The sequence below is a fragment of the Bombina bombina genome, chromosome 6 (genome assembly GCF_027579735.1).
Source record: "Bombina bombina isolate aBomBom1 chromosome 6, aBomBom1.pri, whole genome shotgun sequence".
In the NCBI taxonomy this organism is placed as follows: Eukaryota; Metazoa; Chordata; class Amphibia; order Anura; family Bombinatoridae; genus Bombina; species Bombina bombina.
The window spans coordinates 471,362,440-471,386,213 of record NC_069504.1 but is presented as its reverse complement, the minus strand read 5'-3'; the positions used below and the strand labels follow the sequence as shown (position 1 = coordinate 471,386,213).

General features: G+C 41.6%; 1 protein-coding gene across 1 annotated transcript in view; it reads left to right on the top strand.

Moving 5' to 3' along the window:
* The window catches only part of TSPAN3 (tetraspanin 3), a 114,865-nt gene that overhangs the window by 42,847 nt on the left and 48,244 nt on the right, over positions 1 to 23,774 (top strand). Inside the window, exon 4 of the mRNA XM_053717261.1 lies at positions 15,471 to 15,572. Coding sequence (XP_053573236.1) covers positions 15,471 to 15,572 — 102 coding nt within the window. The remainder of the gene's footprint in view (positions 1 to 15,470; positions 15,573 to 23,774) is intronic.

Sequence of the window (23,774 nt, the reverse complement as noted above, 5' to 3'; positions counted from 1 at the left end):
TTTCCATATTTTACCACCTCAATAGAAACTAGTCCTTAGTCGTGAACATTTTGGGAACCTTTCATGAAGATGGTGAGAGTCCTCAAGCCATTACTCCTGGGAATTCCTCTCCCGTCCACTAGTAAACTAGTCTTATATTTTCCTTCTCAGGTGGAAGGGGGAGAATTGTGGTACTTCTGATGTTTTTCTGTAAGAGGGGTTCTCAGACTGATTTGAGGCCTATTTTCCCCTCAGTAAGCCGCTATTTTTAGATAGAGGGGAGTTATTGTGTTACTACCCAAAACTCCAAGAACACCCAGTGGAAGTTAGTCAATGGCCCTATCACAGGTGTCGAGGAGACCAGTTCCTTAGCGTCCTCCTGTTGGATCGTCGTCATACTCCACACATTCAGGTCCACTTGCTGTTACGTGTACAGCACTGGATCAGCTATCTACTGGAAGCAGTCGTCTTCTGCAGATGGTAAGTCCAATAGTTTGGGTGCTTGCCAGGTAAGTAATATGTTTTAGTTTTTTTGACACACACATAGCCTATAGGCTATTGGTAGGTACATATAGTTTTGTACATCAAAGCCAGGCGACTATTTTTTATATAGGCAATTTGTTTTTGTTTTTCAAATTTTCTATATAGGTATTTATTGTGGGCTACAATTACCTCTTATTTTTTGTCTATTTTTGTTGATGCAGTGAGTTGGGTCTTTAAGTGCGCGTTGGCTTTTTTTTTTTTTGGCACATTGTTTTTTGTATAGTCTGTTTCGTACGAGTTACTAAAGCATGTGTCTGCCTCACTTGCGCTTTTTTTACCTTTTGTGTAAGGCATTACTCATGTCTGTTTTCTAGTGGCGGCTACCTTAGGTTGTGTTGTCTTTGTTGCCTCATGATGGCTTTTTAGCGCTCATCAGTTTTTGTGTTTTTCCCTTTATAGGCTCTGATTATTAGCGCTTTTAATGTTTATGTGCTTCTTTTCCCCTCCGGGCTTTCGAACTGTGTCGTGTTAGTGCATATCGATTTACGCTTTCAACACAGGTTTTTATTCATTTTCCACCATGCTATCTGGTTGCTGCTTAGTGCTCCTCCGTATACTCGTCTGTCTTGGCCAACGGAGGGGGTAGGATTTTCACTTCTTGCAAAAACTGTTATATTTTTTATGTATTTACTGAAAGGTCCCTTGTTTTTGTATTTATTTGCCCATTGATACTTCTTAGGATTTTCTTGTCTAAAGTACCTGATTCTTTATTTGCTTAACACACAGATCTAATTTTTTTTTTTTTTTTTTCTCTGTGGTTCATAGTCTGTTATTCATAATGCAGCATACTGAAACTGTCCCCACTACTTTAAATGCTAGATCCGCTGAACACTTTCCTTCCGTTTATTAAACCCTTCCCGCTGTTTGGACATTCCATGCCGTCCTAAGTGCGCTGGGCTTTAGCACTGTTAGGACGGCGTGGAACATCCTAGCTGTTTGCTGTACTGAAGCCATAGGTGCTTCCTAAATGGGTTTGCGGATTGGAGGGGGTGCCTAGCATCATAGGCGCTCTCCCCTGACATGATCCCGTCATTGAAATTACACAATCGCATTAACTTTCGCGTGATTTAAATTTTTACTTGTTTACATTGGAACTTTGTAGGTTAAGTGTTTTTTGCAAGCTTGTTTCAGTAGCCCCCTGTTCAGCTTTTCAGTTATTGTATGGATAATTTTATGCATTCTAATCAGACCAGTTAACTTGCTTCTAAAGGTATCTGTCTCCCTCTGTTTGTTCCTCACAGAGGAGTACTTTATTAGTAGTAGTAGTAGATTTTGCTCTAGAATGTAAAGATTTTGTATGTTCAACTGTTTCTGATATGTTGGCAGTTATGCCTTCTCCAAGCAAGTGTGAAAGGGTGGTTTCTATTAACCCTTCCTCTAGCTTATCTAGTTTAAATAGTACTAGATCTGTTAAAGAGACACTGAACCCAAATTTTTTCTTTCGTGATTCAGAGCATGCAACTTTCTAATTTACTCCTATTATAAATTTGTCTTCGTTCTCTTGCTATCTTTATTTGAAAAAGACATCTAAGCTATTTTTTGGTTCAGTACTCTGGACAGCACTTCTTTATTGGTGGATGAATTTATCCACCAATCAGCAAGAACAACCCAGGTTGTTAACCAAAAATGGGCCGGCATCTAAACTTACATTCTTGCATTTAAAATAAAGATACCAAGAGAATGAATAATAGGAGTAAATTAGAAAGTTGCTTAAAATTGAATGTTCTATCTGAATCACGAAAGAGAAAATTTGGGTTCAGTTTCCCTTTAAGCTTTAATGTTTTAGATTCTGGTTCCTCAGATTTATATTCTGAGGGTGAGGTTTTCAGATGAGCAGGATTTAGTTTCAGGATATAGATTCATCCTCTTTTCGTTTTTTTTCGTTTTTAGGTTCTTTTAGTCGTTCTAGATCTTAAGGTGTCTGCAGAGAAGTTTAACAATTGGATTTCATTTTCAAACCTGCTGCTAAACCACTGGAGGTCTGTACGGTTCCTGATGTTATCTCTTAAGTAATTTCTAAAGAGGTGGTCTAAGACTGGTATTCCTTTTAATTATACATTTTAGAAGATGCTTCCTTTTACAGCTGCTATCCTAAAAGCTTTGGGAAGCTATTCCTAAGGTGGATGCTGCTAAGTCTACTGCAATTCCCTTGAAGATAGAACTTCTTTCAATGACCCTCTAGATAGGAATATGGAGTCTTTTCAGGAAGCAGGTTTTTTTCTTTAAGCCAGTGATTAGTATCAGCTAATCTTCTCTTTGGTGTAACAAAGTGCATCTTCTTCTCTTTGGTGTAACAGTTTATCGGAGCAGTTTTTAGATGTATCTAATGGTGATGAGGTTCAGAATCTTTTGACAGTTTTAAGGTCAGCTAATGCTTTTGTGATGCTATTGTTGACAATATTAAGATTAATGCCAAGAATATGGTGTTAGCAGTTTGGACCAGAAGGGCTTTATGGTTGAATACATGGTCAGCTGACATGGTTATTCTTTTTCAGCCTGGTTTGGATGCTATTATTTCTACTGTGACTGGAGGTAAAGAAGCTTTTCTTCTAATGGGAAGATAAGGGCTTCTAATGGTCTTCGTTCCTTTCGCCAGTCTAGGAACCAAAAATCCTCCTCTTAAAGGTTCTTCCAGATTTTCCTGGGACTCCTAATTCAAAGTGCAACAATGTGAAGCAGTCTAAGAAACCTGTTTCCACTGCTAAGTCAGTCCCTGTTCCAGAGCTTCTGGTAAGGGGCAGATTGCGCATTTTTCTTCTTAAAGGGACAGTCTAGGCCAAAATAAACTTTCATGATTCAGATAGAGCATGTAATTTTAAACAATTTTCCAATTTACTTTTATCACCAATTTTGCTTTGTTCTCTTGGTATTCTTAGTTGAAAGCTTAACCTAGGAGGTTCATATGCTAATTTCTTAGACCTTGAAGCCCACCTCTTTCTGATTGCATTTTAACAGTTTTTCACCACTAGAGGGTGTTAGTGCACGTATTTCATATAGATAACACTGTGCTCGTGCACGAGAAGTTATCTGGGAGCAGGCACTGATTGGCTAGACTGCAAGTCTGCAAACTGCCCCTTTTTTCAGCTCTTTTGACAGAGGCTTAGATACAAGATAATCACAGAGGTTAAAAGTATATTATTATAACTGTGTTGGTTATGCAAAACTGGGAAATGGGTAATAAAGGGATTATCTATCTTTTTAAAACAATAAAAATTCTGGTGTAGACTGTCCCTTTAAATGAAAATAGTCCACAGCTGCATTCATTACTTTAGGGAAATTAAGAACCTGTATTAAAGAAAAGGGGGTCCCTAATAACCTATAGGGGAGGTGGGAAGAGGGGTATTACAATGTTGGGACCCCCAGGTACTAACCTATGTATAGCGAGGGGGTAGTCCCTAATGCCAAAATAAAGTATTTAAGGGAGAGAAGGGGAGGACAGAAGCATTATTAGGGCACACTTACAGGTCATAATACCGTGTTATATCATGGAGTGGAGTACGGTATGGAAAGAAGGGAATTAAATTTAACTAAAATAAAACATAACGTTTAATAACAATATTAAAAAAAAAAGGTTTGTGGACCATGCCACCATTGGCTATCTCTCCAATCAGGAAAAATACCTGAAAAATCATATATGTCAAATGTTTGAACTATAAAGGGTGAGATGCTAGGCATAAATAGGTTCAGAGTGAACCTGAACCTATTATAATATTACCGGTCTGTATGTAATATCTAGTCTCCGTGACAGGAGTGAGGTGAGGATAAAGAGACTTTTATCCACCCTGTCTTCTATAAACTTTGAGACGCAAAGTCCCCCCAGGGGATGGAGAACATACAACTACTAGCAATTTAAAGACCAGTGATGGTGAAATAAATAGACATTACATAGCCATAATATATCAGTCTATAATTTGCGTGTCTCATAGTGGCAAGGCAAACCTCCTTATTTTTTTTCTTCTAAGGGATTGTCAATAGCGCCACTAAGTTCCCATATAGGGTAGAGAACACTAAGCAAAAAATACCCCGGTAGTAAGTATTAAACTAAATGCCAATAAAGGCCAACATCTAACAATTAAAGTAACTATTTTCTGATTTTAAAACGAGGAGAGAAGCAGTGTGAACGCCTGACGCGCGTTTCGCATCTGCTTTTTCTAAGGCTTTTGAAATTTAATTCCCTTCTTTCCATACTGTACTCCACTCCATGATATAACACGGTATTACGACCTGTAAGTGTGCCCTAATAATGCTTCTGTCTTCCCCCTTTTCTCCCTTAAATTAAGAACCTGGTCACCAGGAGGAGGCAAAGACACCCCAGCCAAAGGCTTAAATACTCCTCCCACTCCACTCATCCCCCGGTCATTCTTTGCCTTTCGTCCCAGGAGGTTGGCAGAGAAGTGTCAGAATTTTTAAAAAATTTTTGTCTCTTATGGAGGGTAGGACTCCGTCATGGGACATGAGTTTTTTTAAGTTGTCCTTTCAGTCTAAGTGAGGGCTTGGATCAAAGTTAAATTCCGCAGATGCAGGGAGAGTCTTTCTGCAAAACCATCCCAACTCAGGTTAACAGCTCCTCGGTCAGCGTTGTCGAACGTTGCGCCGCTGCCTGCTTTCTTCTCTCAAGTCCATGGCGGAGGCAATGCTACTATCCGTCACACTTGAAAGGCCGTGTTCCTGTTCCACGGCGTAGATTCCGGTAAGATTGTTTCATTTTACTTAATTTCTGAATGTACTGTAATGTGAATGTTTTCCCGAGAGGCTACCACCTTGCGGGTCTAACTTAACATAAGGGTCTCAGTGAGTCTCTCTTAGTATCTTGAAATCAAGTGTTAATATCTCCTGAGGGGGGTTATGGAACAGGGGGGTTTATAATCATGTTTGTTGTGTGATGTTCTTGGGCCTCATGGTTTGGAACATTGAGACCTTTTGGAGGTGACGCTGCCTTTTAGTTGGGCAAGCTTTTTTTGGACTGTACGGTTCACCTTGTGATCGGGCGTGGTTACGTTACGTTTTCCATTTCCGCATTCCGACTGTGCGGCGAAGGAAATATTCTAGTCTGCATGGGTCTGGTCATAGGAGGTGGTGAGTGCCCTAGCCATTGTGGGTGTCAGGTGCTGTTTTTGTATTACTACTTTAGTCCATATTTATATAGCCTCTATCCAGTTATGGAGGATTCTGATGCTGAGACTGTACTAAATTTCAGATTCAGTTACAAAGGATTCTGATACTGAGACTATTTTGATTTCAGATTCTGTGTCCGGTGACGAATCCGGATTGGCCTCGTTGATGCATTTCAACCAGTTTTAGTTCTGTAGGCCATATGACAGCTCCTTGTTCCTCGGGCTCGGGGAATCAAGGGACAACTGAGCCATCCGCCTCTGGTGGTCCTGTCCTCCGAGAGGAGAGTTCCCTACCAATTCATACTTCTACACATGCGGGTAACCCAGTTTCTGATTCCTCCATGCAGGGTGATGTGTTCCCCCCCCCCCCCCCCCCACAGTGGTTGCAGCACGTTTTTTGCTTCCACATAAAATTGTTAGTCTGCAGAGTCCAGACGTTTATTTGAGAATGTGCTCTTGCCCTACTGTCCCGGGTCTTCCGCTTTGGGGAGGGCCTCTACAGTTCCCTGCGGGTGTAACTGTTCCTGAGTGTTGTGCCTTTTGTTACAGGATGGCATGCCTTTGTGTATTGCTCAGTTTTTCAGTTATTGAATGACCGTATAGGGATTTTCAGTCTAATTCGAATGGTGCACCTCGTTAGACATGTGGGGATGAGGTAATCTCCTGATTGTCATTTTGATTGAGATCTTTCCCAGTTTTTTTGGAAGATAGGGCTCAGTTTGGCTGGTCCTGTGGGTAGGCCTGTGCCTTTTTGGGCTCTAACCTCCGGGTTGCCTTATATTTTATTTGTATCCGATAGGCTGTCTTTTTATTTGGTTTTGTTTCCTTCGGGAACCTTCTGGGATTGATACTCTTTGTTTTTATTCAGAAGTTGTTTTGGACATGTTAGTCCTATGTTAAAATGACTGTTTTCTTTTTTTTTTCCCCTATGAGGGAGAATTTATGCAGCTTGCCGGTTAGGACCCTAAGTGCAGGCTGGTCCTGTTGGGTTTGTTCGTTCTTGTGGCTGTTCAGACACGTGGCGCTGTTCTGCTTGGCTGCTACGGTAGAAGCGCTGAGTGCTCAGGTTATGTTCAACTAAGCATTTGAGAGGACCTGTGGGCCCGTAAGGTGAGAAGGATTCTTTCAGTCCTTATAGCCTTCAGTCATAGATGACAGGTCCTGGGAGTTTTTCCGCTGCGTCACTCTGACATCTGATATTATCATAACCTAGTAGTTTCCTCCTCCATGGGTTGGAGGACTTAGCACCCCATTGCCTCAATTTGAGAGGTTTGGCCTTCGGTTTTAGGGCTCTGGAATGCCCTTGTGGGCTTGATCCAACAGCTTTTTACAGAATAGGCTGTCTGAAAACCCTCTGCATGCTAGTTTGAAACCAGTTGCAGCTCTTGGCACCTTGCAGGTGTGCGCATATGCTATTTATAGTTTATCTAGATACAGCTCTTACTCTTGACATGTACTGTCTGAGGGATGAGACCTTTGGGTCTCCTTCCATTGTCTCCGGGTGAGTTGGATCTCCTTTTAGTTATCTGTATTTCTGGGTGATGGTTGATCCCTGTGGGGACTTTGCTTAGCTTGGGGTTTCCCGAAGCTGGGAAGTCTTAACGCCTTTCTCTTCCCTGTGTCCTCTGCTGCTGTTGAGGTGATGGGGAAAGACTAGCCCTGCTAGAAGGGTTTTTTGACCTCGAGGTATCCCTTATGTTGTCCTGAGGCCTTGAGATGTCTCTTCATAAGACTTCTAGCCTTGCTCCTTGGAGTGTTGGACTTTAGCTAGGAGTGGTTCCTTCCTTTGGTCGGGGCTTTAAAGTTCTTCTCACTAACCGGATTCTCTGGATATGCATTCATATCACTTGTGCCTGGCTTTTTGGCCAGTTGGGGTATTTAGCTCTAGGGTAAGGTTGTCTGAGCTATTAGGTAACTGGACCTGTTTTTTCTTCCTGAGACTTCCTGTTGCTGAGGCTTTGCTTGGCCTTTTTCCTGACCCTGTCTTGGGTTGTTTTGGAATCTTAGATCTCAGGGCCAGGTTTTCGGAGTATTTATTACTCTTTGCTACAGAGCAGCCCAGGTGCTCTAGGGTTAGCTTTGCGACTCTCGCCTCGAGTTGTTGGTTCATACCCAGCTGCTGGCGCTGGTTGTCCAACTTCTGATGTGCCTTACGGTTGCATTCCCTTGGTCAGCTTGCCAGTGTAACCTCTGGATTGGCTGTGTCTCTGCTTGGCAAGCTACTTGGGGGGAGGGGGGTCCTTTTCTAGGACATTTGTGTTGGGCATTTATCTTCCCATTAGCTGGTGGCTTCGGGCCTTGAGGACAGTTGTTGCCCTTTTGGCCTCATCCCTTTTCTTTAGGGGGTATTCTCCTCCCTAGGGCGATGGAGTCCTTTCTTGGGGCTTCTCCTGGTTGGGAGGTGGAAAGGGATGGGTTCCTCCTGGGGTCTTGCTGGCTCTTTTTTTTTTTTTTTTTTTTTTGTTAGATCCTTAGGTCTATGGTCCTGTTTTCGGAGTCGGGTTGTACCTGTACTCTGTGGGGATGGTTGTGCTAGCCTTAAGCTCGTTCCTGTACCAGTTTCGGGATTCTTCTGTTCCCCAGTCAGGGATCCCTGTGGCTGGGTTGGTCCAGCTGAGTGGGGGTCTGCAGGTCAGGATGGCCTAGCGGTCTAAAGTGCTGCATTCAGGTCGCAGTCTCCTCTGAATGTGTGGGCTTTGTTTGGTCTATCCTGTTAGCTTAGTCTGCTAGGATATAGCTTTTCCTTTCAACTTGCTCCATTGCTTTTAAAAAGGAGGGTCTCTTCCTTCACGCTCTGAAGGTATACTCTCCTTCTCGGAGGGCCTTGATTGAGGTTTTGTGTTCCCCTTTTTAGAGACCTGTGTGTGGGTCTGGCGGCTTGCCTGGAGCGTGCCCTCTGTCTGTGGGTTGCTTTTGCAGTCTTTTCTTGCTTTACTGCTTCTTCCTCGCAAGTACCCTCTGTGTCATCCTATTATGCACTCTGTGTTCTCCAACTTGGGGTTTTCGACTGGGTTTATTACAGAATTTTTTTTGTGGTTGAATACTTTGGTATTCTATGTTCCGGCGCTGGGAGGACTTTGCCTTTTTGGTTGCATTCAGTACTTTCAGGATGTTTGAGAGAAGTCTTTTCTGTCTCTGTGCCCAGTTTTATCCCGGGTTTTGCTGGTATAGACGTCGCCTCCTTTCCCTGTTTTGGCCCCTTTAGGTCTTTTTGAGTTGGGCTCACTATTGGAGGTGTTCTTTTTTGGAGGGGATCTTTCGGTTTCCTCGGTTCTGCTTTGCCTTGTACCCTTAGTGGTTTTGGCTGATGTTCCCTTCATTAGTGGTTGGACTGTCTGAACGACTGTGTCTCCTGGACTGTTCGCTCAGTCGAGTCTGTTTTGCGGTCTCTAGCTTTGCTCCTGGACTAGCTGTGAGTCGGTGTCCTTGGGGCTTTTCCTTAAAAAAAAAAAAAAAAAAAAAAAAAAAAAAATTTGCTTCAGACGAAGCAGGGTTTTTTATTGGGTAGAGGTTCAGGCTTGGTGCCCTCTGTGTGCCGCCATTTGTACCCTCCCGTCTTGGCATTCTGTGTCCTATAGCTTGGGTATTTTTTTCCCAAAAGTAATAAATTCAGCTGTGGACTCTTTCCATTTAAGAAGAAAAATGCGCAATCTGCCCCTTACCAGAAGCTCTGGAACTTATACATTTTTCTGTGGGGCCCATAATTTTTGTTCTTCTGGCACCTTTTCACCCTGATATTTTTTCTACTGTTCCTTGTTCCTCTGCAGAATGACTGGGGGATGAGGGGAGAGGGAGGAGTATTTAAGCCTTTGGCGGGGGTGTCTTTGCCTCCTCCTGGTGGCCAGGTTCTTAATTCCCAAAAGTAATGAATGCAGCTGTGGACTCTTTCCATCAGAAGAAAAGGAACACATCAGGTAAGCAGGGGGTTTGGTTTCAACCTGTTCAAGTTCCCTCGGTCCTAAATACAGTTTCCCAGGGATACAGAATAGGTTTTAAGTCAGGCTTCCCTGGGGAACATTTCTTATCTTATGTTAACTGGGTTATCGCTAGAGGATATCAGGAAAAAAAATGATAATATTAAAGGTACAGTACACTGTAAAATTGTTTTTATATTAATATATTTTCAATGACTTGTTATACCAGCTGCAGAATAATGCAGGTGGCCCTCGTTTTACAACGGTTCAATTTGCACCGTTTCAGAATAACAAACTTTTTTTTTCCAGTCATGTGACTGCTATTGAAAAGCATTGATAAGCAGTGCATTGATTAAAATAGCCAGTAGGTGGAGCTGTCTGCTTGTGTTGCAGCAAAGATATGCAAGCCAAGCAAGCTGAAATTAATCAGTTTAACCAGACCTGAGCTATTGAGCAGCTTGCAAAGGAACAAGATCTTCCTGTCTCTAAATCAGTCCAGATTGGAATGCATAGAAAGAACTGTTTGCAGAAAAATGCAAGTAAAATCTGTGTTGTGTGATTATTTTATTAGGTTTATAATGCAGTTTAGCAAATGTTTTTGTTCATTTAACTTGGTTTAATTATATATTCTGTGTTGTGTGATTATTTTATTAGGTTTATAATGCTGTTTAGCATTTAAAGTCTTAATTTCAAAGCTTTAAAAATAATGTATTATGTGTTACTTATGCCAATTTTGTGAGGGGCCTGGAACCTAACTCCCTCCCTTCCCATTGTCTTACATTATAAACTGGGTTTCAATTTACAACGGTTTCAATTTACAACCATTCCTTCTGGAACCTAACCCCGGCGTAAACTGAGGGCTACCTGTAATTGAATTTTCAGGTTTATTTGTGTATATGAAGTAGATGGTTTTGTGCTTTTAAACCATAGCCTATTACCAATGGGTTTAGCTTCAGGTAATACCGGTATATCTCGTTATGTTATCACTTTGTGTATACACACATGCTTCCTTATCTTATATTTGTCTGGAAAACTAAAGCTCAATACACAAAGAGAACAATAGAAAATAATTGTATTACTCAACTATCCTGGTGGGAAGCCACAAGCTAAATCGGCTATTTCAAAGGACAAAATAGGGGTAAAGGAGCTACTTGTAAACAATGTAATACACTCCCGCAGGTAAAATGGATCATTGGAAACCATTTAAATGGGAGAATTTTTTTGGGTGTACTGTTCGTTTAATGTAATTAAAACTCCAGGCCCAGATGGAATACACCCAAGGGTTTTACGGAAACTTAGCACTGTTAGACAAGCCTCTACTCTTCATTTTTCAAGACTCATTATCCTCGGGCATAGTACCAGAGGACTGGCCTAAAGCTGATGTTGGTCCACTCTCTTTAAAAAGCGAAGCAGGGCTTATCCAGGAAGCTATAGACCAATTAGAAGTGATTTATATTGATGAGTATATTTGTGTAAACAAGATGAGTTCAAATCAGCAGTAGTAAAAGGATCATACTCATATTGGACAAAGATAATCAGTGGAGTCCCACAGGGATCAGTACTGGGTCCTGTTCTTTTTTACCCCTTAACGACCAAGGACGTGTCGGGCACGTCCTACAAAAAGTGTCAGTTAATGACCAAGGACGTGCCTGACACGTCCTCTGGGGTTTCAAGAGCTGGAAGCGATTGTGATCGCATCCAGACACTTTCAGGGTATTGCAGTAATGCCTCGATATTGAGACATCACTGCAATACCCTTTTTTACTCACAGATGTAGAGAGGGCCACTCTGTGGCCCTCTCTGCTTCGGCCATCGATGGTGCAGATCGTTGGTGGGAGCCATAGCGGGTGGGCACCCATCGATGGTTATGTTCTGTATCCTGTTAGTCCAGAGTGCGTGTGCGCCACATTTCCATTAAATTGTATGAGGTGGGAGGGGGGAATCAACGCTGGGCAAGGGATCTGGGAGGGGGGCAGCTACACTACAGAAAATTAGGGTTTTATTTAACAAACTAGTTGCCGCCATATTTTTTTTTAACAAACTGGGTACTGGCAGCTGTCTGTCAGTACCCAAGATGGCGGCAACTAGGTAGAGGGGGGAGGATTAGAGAGGAGGTTGGGGGTTAGGGGGTATCCAACACTGCAGACTAACTATGGGGGAAAAAATGCCTTTTAGGTTAGTACTTGCAGACTTTCTGCCAGTACTTAAGATGGCGGTGACAATTGTGAGGGGGGTCAGGGAGGGATTTGGGGGTAGATGTGGGAGGCTGATCCCTAACCTAAAGCTAAAATTAAACCTAAAAGCTACCTAATTAACCCCTTCACTGCTGGGCATAATAAAAGTGTGGTGTGCAGCGGCATTTAGTGGCCATATATGTATTTCTGAACAAAGGGAATCCCAGAGAAGCATTTACAACCATTTGTGCCATAATTGCACAAGCTGTTTGTAAATAATTTCATTGAGAAACCTAAAGTTTGTGAAAAAGTGAACTATTTATTTATTTTTTATTGATTGCATTTGGCGGTGAAATGGTGGCATGAATTATACCAAAATGGGCCTAGATCAATACTTTGGGTTGTCTACTAAAAAAAACAAATGTGTATGTAAAATTTCACAGAAACCCTGTAAGATGCGCTCGCCTGTAAGTCCGGTGCGAGAACAGGGAACCGACACGATAGAGCGTGGGCGGGGACACACCCCCTTGATTCAATCCTAGGATAGGCTGCTACTCCGGGCGGAACTGCCAAGCACGGGCCCAATGAAATGTACACATCAAACAACGAAGAATAGCGCTCATACCATTTGGGATTTCAAAGCACCCTCTGAAAGGATATAATGAAAAGGAAACTCCAGGCAAAGCTTTACTTAAAAAATATCAAACTGTATTCCTTAAAACGGATAGTATAACAGACATCCAAACGAAAAGAGCCAGCAGCAACGACAACAATCAGGTGTTAGAGCTGATCTCCATGCAGACACGTTTCGTGCCCATGCGCACTTGTTCACTGCTCCAATGCCCATGCACTGTGTGTGTGGTATATATGTGTGTGTGTGTGTGTGTGGTATATATGTGTGTGTGTGTGTGTGTGGTATATATGTGTGTGTGTGGTATATATGTGTGTGTGTGGTATATGTGTGTGTGTGTGTGGTATATATATGTGTGTGTGTGTGTGTGTGTGGTATATGTGTGTGTGTGGTATATATGTGTGTGTGTGGTATATATGTGTGTGTGTGTGTGGTATATATGTGTGTGTATGTGTGTGTGGTATATATGTGTGTGTGTGTGGTATATATGTGTGTGTGTGTGGTATATATGTGTGTGTGTGTGGTATATATGTGTGTGTGTGTGGTATATATGTGTGTGTGTGGTATATATGTGTGTGTGTGTGGTATATATGTGTGTGTGTGTGGTATATATGTGTGTGTGGTATATATGTGTGTGTGGTATATATGTGTGTGTGGTATATATGTGTGTGTGGTATATATATGTGTGTGTGGTATATATGTGTGTGTGTGGTATATATGTGTGTGTGTGTGGTATATATGTGTGTGTGGTATATATGTGTGTGTGTGGTATATATGTGTGTGTGTGGTATATATGTGTGTGTGGTATATATGTGTGTGTGGTGTATGTGTGTGTGTGTGTGGTGTGTGTGTGTGTGTGTGTGTGGTGTATGTGTGTGTGTGTGTGTGGTATATGTGTGTGTGTGGTATATGTGTGTGTGTGGTATATATGTGTGTGTGGTATATATGTGTGTGTGTGTGTGTGGTATATATGTGTGTGTGTGTGGTATATATGTGTGTGTGTGTGTGGTATATATGTGTGTGTGTGTGGTATATATGTGTGTGGTATATGTGTGTGTGTGTGTGTGGTATATGTGTGTGTGTGTGTGTGGTATATATGTATGTGTGTGTGTGTGGTATATATGTATGTGTGTGTGTGTGGTATATATGTATGTGTGTGTGTGTGGTATATATGTATGTGTGTGTGTGTGGTATATGTGTGTGTGTGTGGTATATGTGTGTGTGTGTGGTATATGTGTGTGTGTGTGTGTGGTATATATGTGTGTGTGGTATGTTGGTGTGTGTGTGTGTGTGTGGTATGTTGGTGTGTGTGTGTGTGTGTGGTATGTTGGTGTGTGTGTGTGTGTGTGGTATGTTGGTGTGTGTGTGTGTGTGTGGTATGTTGGTGTGTGTGTGTGTGTGGTATGTTGGTGTGTGTGTGTGTATATACATACATACATACATACGTATGTGAAGGGTTATTCAGGGATTCCTGACAGATATCAGTGTTCCAATGTAATTGCTAATTTTGAAAACAAATGGTTTGGAAATAGCAAAGTGCTACTTGTACTTATTGCCCTATAATTTGCAAAGAACATGTAAACATTGGGTATTTCTAAAGTCAGGACAAAATTTAGAAACTATTTAGCATGGGTGATTTTGGGGGTCAAATTTAGAATTTGTTTTGTTTTTCCCATTTTTTTTTTTTTTTTTTTTTTTCATCATATTTTATAAAAAAAAAAAAAAAAAAAAAATTGATAGTAAATTATATCATATTATGAAAATAATGGTATCTTTAGAAAGTCCATTTAATGGCCAGAAAAACGGTATAAAATGTGTGGGTACACAGCAGAAATGTAAAAATAGCCCTGGTCCCAAACGGTCAGAAAATTGAAAAATTGTTAATGACTTGAAGAAAGGATTAAATGGCAACATCTCTATTTTAGCAGATAAAACAAAGTTGTGCAAGGTCATTAGGTCAGAGCAGGACAAACTTGCTTTACAAGGGGATCTGCAAAAATTAGAATGGTCAGGTATATGGAATATATGAAATTTTAATACAGGAAAATGCAAGGGTCTACATTTTATAAGTAAAAATAAGCAGGCAATCTCTATTATTTAAATGGGATTAGACTTGGCCAAACAGAGGGGAATGGGATTTAGGAGTAGTAATAGATTACAAGCTAAAGACAGGTGCACAGTGCAGGGCAGCGGCTTCTAATGCTAATAAGATGCTAGCATGTATTGAAAGAGGCGTTGATGCAAGGGAAGAAAGCATAATTCTGTCACTATATAAATTTCTGGTATGACCTCACCTTGAGTATGGAGGGCAGTTCTGGGGAAAAATCTAAAAAAAAAAAAAACATTGCAGACTTAGAAAAAGTTTAGAGAAGTGCCATAAAGCTAATGAAGGGAATGGAGAATGTAATGATGAGAGGCTAGTCAAACTTGGTGTGTTTTCTCTAGAAAAAAGATGCTTTAGAGGTGACATTACCTTATATAAATATATTCAAGGCCTGTATACAGAGATGGCACAAGCTCTGTTTATTCCAAGAAAATTGTTTGTGACAAGAGGACACAATTTAAGGCTGGAGGAAAGGAGATTTAATCTTCTGCATAGGAAAGGTTTTTTTCACTGTAAGAACAATACAATTGTGGAACTCACTATCAAAGGAGGTAGTGAATGCCAATACCTTAGATATATTTAAAAATGGTTTGGATACATTTCTGGCTAATAACCAAATTCAGGAATATGTTTGCTTGTGTTAAATGAGTCATCTTTTTAATGGGATTAATTTAAGCTCAACTGGAGCTTTTTTGTAAGTATTTTAGATTTGTATAGGTTGAACTAGATTTACTTAAGTCTTTTTTTCAACCTCATTTTCTATGTCCTAAAGAGTCCTATACAGGCTAGACTTTTTTTCAGTCAGTGTTTTCTGTGAGGTAATAGTAACAAAACCACAACAAGGCCATGCAGGGGCTACTGAATTAGACGATAATGGCCTTTTAAGAAATAAACCTATTGACATATGTGTGGCTATACACTGTCTTGTAACATGTGATGTATGTTACGTTTTCCATGTATTCATATTGTGCTATAGCAGTCTATATAAATGCCATGTTTTTGTGTACACAGGTAGAGGATAAAGTTGATCAGAGCATTGCGGATGTATTCAACCAGTACAATGGTGCATCCCCTGACTCAGCCAGCCGGGCAATTGATTATGTACAAAGGCAGGTAAGAATCTTGCATTTTTAACCAAGTACTATCTATTTATAGGGACAATAAACACTTAAAGGACCGGTCAACACAGTAGATTTGCATAATCAACAAATGCAAGATAACATAGACAATGCAACAGCACTTAGTCTGAACTTCAAATGAATAGTAGATTTTTTTTATTTTTTTTTTCTGACAATTTTATAAGTTGTCTTTTCCACTCCCCCTGTACCATGTGACAGCCACCAGCCAATCACAAATGCATACACGTACCATGTGAGAGCCATCAGCCAATCACAATTGCATATAGGCTTATTCTCTGAATTCTTTCACATGCTCAGTAGGAGCTGGTGATTCAAAGTGTAAATATAAAAAGAATGTGCACTTTTATTTTAATGGAAGTTAATTGGAAAGTTGTTTAAAATTGCCTGCTCTATCTATAATGAAAGTTTAATTTTGACTTTAGTGTCCCTTTAACAGCTGTAATATAAAATGCTTAGTTATGCATAGTGAAAATATCTTGCAATATACTTTCTTTCCTAAGATATGGTGAGTCCATGGCTTGAGTAATTACTGTTGGGAATATCACTCCTGGCCAGCAAGAGGAGGCAAAGAGCACCACAGTTAAACTGTTAAGTATCACTTCCTTACCCACAACCCCCAGTCATTCTCTTTGCCTTCGGTGCATGGAGGAGGTGAAGTTTTGGTGTCTGAAGAAATTTTTTTATTTCACCTACAAGAAAGTTTTGGGGTATATCCGTATTCCACGTCATTCCTTGCAGTCGGTAGTGGTGGCTTTAAGCAGTTAGGAACTTGTAAAGAGGTACTTACTGCGTTTTACTAACAATTGCTGCCCTAGTTTAGAAAGCCAGAGTTGGCTACTCAGTTCCTCACAGAGACCTTTGAAAAAGAAAGAACAGTGTCCTCTCATACCTTGTAACTGTCTACATGCCGGACAGCGGAGCAGGTAAGTGCTTTTCTCCAACATAGGTGTGTCCGGTCCACGGCGTCATCCTTGTGGGATATTCTCTTCCCCAACAGGAAATGGCAAAGAGCCCAGCAAAGCTGGTCACATGATCCCTCCTAGGCTCCGCCTACCCCAGTCATTCTCTTTGCCGTTGCACAGGCAACATCTCCACGGAGATGGTTAAGAGTTTTTTGGTGTTTAAATGTAGTTTTTATTCTTCAATCAAGAGTTTGTTATTTTAAAATAGTGCTGGTATGTACTATTTACTCTGAAACAGAAAAGAGATGAAGATTTCTGTTTGTAAGAGGAAGATGATTTTAGCAACCGTTACTAAAATCGATGGCTGTTTCCACACAGGACTGTTGAGATGAATTAACTTCAGTTGGGGGAAACAGTGGGCAGACTTTGCTGCTTGAGGTATGACACATTTCTAACAAGACTTGGTAATGCTGGAAGCTGTCATTTTCCCTATGGGAACCGGTAAGCCATTTTCTTAGTTTAGTATAAGAATAAAGGGCTTCACAAGGGCTTTAAAGACTGGTAGACATTTTTCTGGGCTAAAACGATTACTTTATAAGTATATTTAGTGGATTATAACTATAAATAGTTCTTTTAATCTTGGGGATGTATTAAAAAAACGGCAGGCACTGTATTGGACACCTTTTTCACTGGGGGCCTTTTCTAGTCATAGGCAGAGCCTCATTTTCGCGCCACTAATGCGCAGTTGTTTTTGGAAAGCAAGGCATGCAGATGCATGTGTGAGGAGCTAAGAACCACTGAAAAAGCTTATTGAAGGCGTCATTTGGTATCTTATTCCCCTCTGGGCTTGGTTGGGTCTCAGTAAAGCAGATACCAGGGACTGTATAGGGGTTAAATGTAAAAACGGCTCCGGTTCCGTTATTTTAAGAGTTAAAGCTTTGAAATTTGGTGTGCAATACTTTTAAGGCTTTAAGACACTGTGGTGAAATTTTGAACAATTCCTTCATACTTTTTCACATATTCAGTAATAAAGTGTGTTCAGTTTAAAATTTAAAGTGACAGTAACGGTTTTATTTTAAAACGTTTTTTGTGCTTTGTTATCAAGTTTATGCCTGTTAACATGTCTGAACCATCAGATAGACGATGTTCTGTATGTTTGGAAGCCAAGGTTCCTCCCCATTTAAATATATGTGATGAATGTGACATAGTGTCCAAACAAAGTAGGGACAATGATGCCACTGATAATGATGTTGCCCAAGATGATTCCTCAAGCGAGGGGAGTAAGCATGGTACTGCATCATCCCCTTCTGTGTCTACACCAGTCTTGCCCACACAAGAGGTCCCTAGTACATCTAGTGCGCCAATCCTTCTTACTATGCAACAATTAACGGCTGTAATGGATAATTCTATTAAAAACATTTTGTCCAAAATGCCCACTTATCAGAGAGAGCGCGATTGCTCTGTTTTAGATACTGAAGAGCATGAGGACGCTGATGATAATGGTTCTGACATACCCTCACACCAATCTGAAGGGGCCAGGAGGGAGGTTTTGTCTGAGGGAGAAATTTCAGATTCAGGAAAAATTTCTCAACAAGCTGAACCTGATGTTATTACTTTTAAATTTAAATTAGAACATCTCCGCGCTCTGCTTAAGGAGGTGTTATCTACTCTGGATGATTGTGACAATTTGGTCATTCCAGAGAAATTATGTAAGATGGACAAGTTCCTAGAGGTCCCGGTGCCCCCCGATGCTTTTCCTATACCCAAGCGGGTGGCGGACATTGTAAATAAGGAATGGGAAAGGCCCGGCATACCTTTTGTTCCTCCCCCTATATTTAAGAAATTATTTCCTATGGTCGACCCCAGAAAGGACTTATGGCAGACAGTCCCCAAGGTCGAGGGGGCGGTTTCTACTCTAAACAAACGCACTACTATCCCTATAGAAGATAGTTGTGCTTTCAAAGATCCTATGGATAAAAAATTAGAGGGTTTGCTTAAAAAGATGTTTGTTCAGCAAGGTTACCTTCTACAACCAATTTCATGCATTGTTCCTGTCACTACAGCAGCGTGTTTCTGGTTCGAAGAACTAGAAAAGTCGCTCAATAAAGAATCTTCGTATGAGGAGGTTATGGACAGAGTTCAAGCACTTAAATTGGCTAACTCTTTTATCTTAGACGCCACTTTGCAATTAGCTAGATTAGCGGCGAAAAATTCAGGTTTTGCTATTGTGGCGCGCAGAGCGCTTTGGCTAAAGTCTTGGTCAGCGGATGTGTCCTCCAAGAACAAATTGCTTAACATCCCTTTCAAGGGTAAAACGCTGTTTGGCCCTGACTTGAAAGAGATTATTTCAGACATCACTGGGGGAAAGGGCCACGCCCTTCCTCAGGATAGGTCTTTTAAGGCTAAAAATAAGCCAAATTTTCGTCCCTTTCGCAGAAACGGACCAGCCTCAAATTCTACACCCTCTAAGCAAGAGGGTAATAGTTCTAAAACCAAACCAGCCTGGAGACCGATGCAAGGCTGGAACAAGGGTAAGCAGGCCAAGAAACCTGCCACTGCTACTAAAACAGCATGAAGTGTTGGCCCCCGATCCGGGACCGGATCTGGTGGGGGGCAGACTCTCTCTCTTTGGTCAGGCTTGGGCAAGAGATGTTCAGGATCCTTGGGCGCTAGAAATAGTTTCTCAAGGTTATCTCCTGGAATTCAAGGAACTACCCCCAAGGGGGAGGTTCCACAGGTCTCAATTGTCTTCAAACCAAATAAAAAGACAGGCATTCTTACATTGTGTAGAAGACCTGTTAAGAATGGGAGTGATTCATCCTGTTCCATTAGGAGAACAAGGGATGGGATTCTACTCCAATCTGTTCATAGTTCCCAAAAAAGAGGGAACATTCAGACCAATTTTAGATCTCAAGATTCTAAACAAATTTCTCAGGGTTCCATCGTTCAAAATGGAAACCATTCTAACAATTCTTCCTACCATCCAGGAAGGTCAATTCATGACCACGGTGGATTTAAAGGATGCGTATCTACATATTCCTATCCACAAGGAACATCATCGGTTCCTAAGGTTCGCCTTTCTGGACAAGCATTACCAGTTTGTGGCACTTCCATTCGGATTAGCCACTGCTCCAAGGATTTTCACAAAGGTACTAGGGTCCCTTCTAGCGGTGCTAAGACCAAGGGGCATTGCAGTAGTACCTTATTTGGACGACATACTGATTCAAGCGTCGTCTCTGTCAAAAGCAAAGGCTCATACGGACATTGTCCTAGCCTTTCTCAGATCTCACGGGTGGAAAGTGAACATAGAAAAAAGTTCTCTTTCCCCGTCAACAAGAGTTCCCTTCTTGGGAACGATAATAGACTCCTTAGAAATGAAGATTTTTCTGACAGAGGCCAGAAAATCAAAACTTCTAAGCTCTTGTCAAGTACTTCATTCTGTTCTTCTTCCTTCCATAGCGCAGTGCATGGAAGTAATAGGTTTGATGGTTGCGGCAATGGACATAGTTCCTTTTGCACGAATTCATCTAAGACCATTACAACTGTGCATGCTCAGACAGTGGAATGGGGATTATACAGACTTGTCTCCGACGATCCAAGTAGATCAAAGAACCAGAGATTCACTCCGTTGGTGGCTGAACCTGGACAACCTGTCACAGGGAATGAGCTTCCGCAGACCAGAGTGGGTCATTGTCACGACCGACGCCAGTCTGGTGGGCTGGGGCGCGGTCTGGGAACCCCTGAAAGCTCAGGGTCTATGGTCTCGGGAAGAATCTCTTTTCCCGATAAACATTCTTGAACTGAGAGCGATATTCAATGCTCTCAAAGCTTGGCCTCAACTAGCAAAGGCCAAATTCATAAGGTTTCAATCAGACAACATGACGACTGTTGCATATATCAACCATCAGGGGGGAACACGGAGTTCCCTGGCGATGGAGGAAGTGACCAAAATAATTAAATGGGCGGAAAATCACTCCTGCCACTTGTCTGCAATCCACATCCCAGGAGTGGAAAATTGGGAAGCGGATTTTCTGAGTCGTCAGACTTTCCATCCGGGGGAGTGTGAACTCCATCCGGAAATCTTTGCCCAAATAACTCAATTATGGGGCATTCCAGACATGGACCTGATGGCGTCTCGTCAGAACTTCAAGGTTCCTTGCTACGGGTCCAGATCCAGGGATCCCAAGGCGACTCTAGTAGATGCACTTATAGCGCCTTGGACCTTCAACCTAGCTTATGTATTCCCACCGTTTCCTCTCATTCCCAGGCTGGTAGCCAGGATCAATCAGGAGAGGGCTTCGGTGATCTTGATAGCTCCTGCGTGGCCACGCAGAACTTGGTATGCAGACCTGGTGAATATTTCATTGGCTCCACCATGGTAGCAACCTTTGAGACAGGACCTTCTTGTTCAAGGTCCATTCGAACATCCGAATCTGGCTTCACTCCAACTGACTGCTTGGAGATTGAACGCTTGATTTTATCAAAGCGTGGGTTTTCAGATTCTGTCATTGATACTCTTGTCCTGGCTAGAAAGCCTGTAACTTTGAAAATTTACCATAAAATATGGAAAAAATATATCTGTTGGTGTGAATCTAAAGGATTCCCATGGAACAAGATAAAAATTCCTAAGATTCTATCCTTTCTACAAGAGGGTTTGGAGAAAGGATTATCTGCAAGTTCTTTGAAGGGACAGATTTCTGCTTTATCTGTTTTACTTCACAAAAAGCTGGCGGCTGTGCCAGATGTTCAAGCTTTTGTTCAGGCTCTGGTTAGAATCAAGCCTGTTTACAAACCTTTGACTCCTCCTTGGAGTCTCAATTTAGTTCTTTCAGTTCTTCAAGGGGTTCCGTTTGAACCCTTACATTCCGTAGATATTAAGTTACTATCTTGGAAAGTTTTGTTTTTGGTTGCAATTTCTTCTGCTAGAAGAGTTTCTGAGTTATCTGCTCTGCAGTGTTCTCCTCCTTATCTGGTGTTCCATGCAGATAAGGTGGTTTTGCGTACTAAACCTGGTTTTCTTCCGAAAGTTGTTTCTAACAAAAACATTAACCAGGAGATAGTTGTGCCTTCTTTGTGTCCGAATCCAGTTTCAAAGAAGGAACGTTTGTTACACAATTTGGATGTAGTTCGTGCTCTAAAATTCTATTTAGAGGCTACAAAGGATTTCAGACAAACATCTTCTTTGTTGTTTATTCTGGTAAAAGGAGAGGTCAAAAAGCAACTTCTACCTCTCTCTCTTTTTGGCTTAAAAGCATCATCCGATTGGCTTATGAGACTGCCGGACGGCAGCCTCCTGAAAGAATCACAGCTCACTCCACTAGGGCTGTGGCTTCCACATGGGCCTTCAAGAACGAGGCTTCTGTTGATCAGATATGTAAGGCAGCGACTTGGTCTTCACTGCACACTTTTACCAAATTTTACAAATTTGATACTTTTGCTTCTTCTGAGGCTATTTTTGGGAGAAAGGTTTTGCAAGCCGTGGTGCCTTCCATCTAGGTGACCTGATTTGCTCCCTCCCATCATCCGTGTCCTAAAGCTTTGGTATTGGTTCCCACAAGTAAGGATGACGCCGTGGACCGGACACACCTATGTTGGAGAAAACAGAATTTATGCTTACCTGATAAATTACTTTCTCCAACGGTGTGTCCGGTCCACAGCCCGCCCTGGTTTTTTTAATCAGGTCTGATGAATTATTTTCTCTAACTACAGTCACCACGGTATCATATGATTTCTCCTATGCATATTCCTCCTTTACGTCGGTCGAATGACTGGGGTAGGCGGAGCCTAGGAGGGATCATGTGACCAGCTTTGCTGGGCTCTTTGCCATTTCCTGTTGGGGAAGAGAATATCCCACAAGTAAGGATGACGCCGTGGACCGGACACACCGTTGGAGAAAGTAATTTATCAGGTAAGCATAAATTCTGTTTTTCTTCCAGTTGGGGAGACCATGCACTTAACAATTAAGACACTGCTTTTTTTTATTGGGACATATATAATCCTGTTGTATGGGTTACACTGGGTATGAAACAGGCACTGTAGCATGTGTAAGACTAACATTTAAACTCTTTTTTTAAAAAGAAAGGGTAAAATGTTTTGATTAGACTTTATTTCTCTTGTAAGGTGTATCCAGTCCACGGATTCATCCATTACTTGTGGGATATTCTCTTTTCCAACAGGAAGCTGCAAGAGGATCACCCACAGCAGACTGTCTATATAGCTCCTCCCCTAACTGCCACCTCCCAGTCATTCTCTTGCAGCTCTCAACAAGGGAAGCAGCTAGAGAGATGTGGTGCATTAATGTAGTTTATCTTCAATCAAAAGTTTATTTTCAAATGGTACCGGAGTTGTACTATTTTAGCTTCAGGCAGAAAGTTGAAGAAGAGTCTGCCTGTGGTCTTTGATAATCTTAGCAGGTTGTAACTAAGATCCATTGCTGTTCTCACACATAACTGAAGAGATGGGTAACTTTAGCTGGGGGAATAGCGTGCAGGGTCTCCTGCTCTGAGGTATGTGCAGTTTTAAATTTTTCTAGAGAAATAAGCTAGAAAATGCTGACAATACCGGATTTATTTAAGGTAAGCCTGATTACAGTGATTTAATAACGACTGGTATCATGCTTGTTGTAAAGGGTAATATTTTTATTATTTACTCACATTACTGAATAGATATAACGTTTGCTTGAGGTGTATAAACGTTTATTTCATATTGGTTATAAAACTTTATTCTGGGGCCCAGTTTTTCAACATGGCTGACTAGATTTTGCCTAGGGATAGGTTTTTTTTAAGGCCCTCTCACTGTGAGTACAGCTTGGGAGGGGCCTATTTTCCATTAGTTTTTGCAGCTTGAGACATCCAGCTTCCCTGAAGGAGTCGCCTGAACATATAGGACCTCTCTAAGGGGTTTTTGTGCCTTCCAAAGTCGTCGTATGGTTCAGGTCCAGGGATCCCAAGGCAGCGCTGATAGATGCTCTAGCAGCGCCTTGGTCTTTCAACCTGGCTTATGTGTTGCCACCGTTTCCTCTGCTCCCTCGTCTGATTGCCAAGATCAAGCAGGAGAGAGCTTCAGTGATTTTGATAGCTCCTGCGTGGCCACGCAGGACTTGGTACGCAGATCTGGTGGACATGTCATTCTTTCCACCTTGGACTCTGCCGCTGAGGCAGGACCTTCTACTTCAAGGTCCCTTCAAACATCCAAATCTAATTTCTCTGCGTCTGACTGCTTGGAGATTGAATGCGTGGTTTTTCCGAGTCGGTTATTGATACCTTAATTCAGGC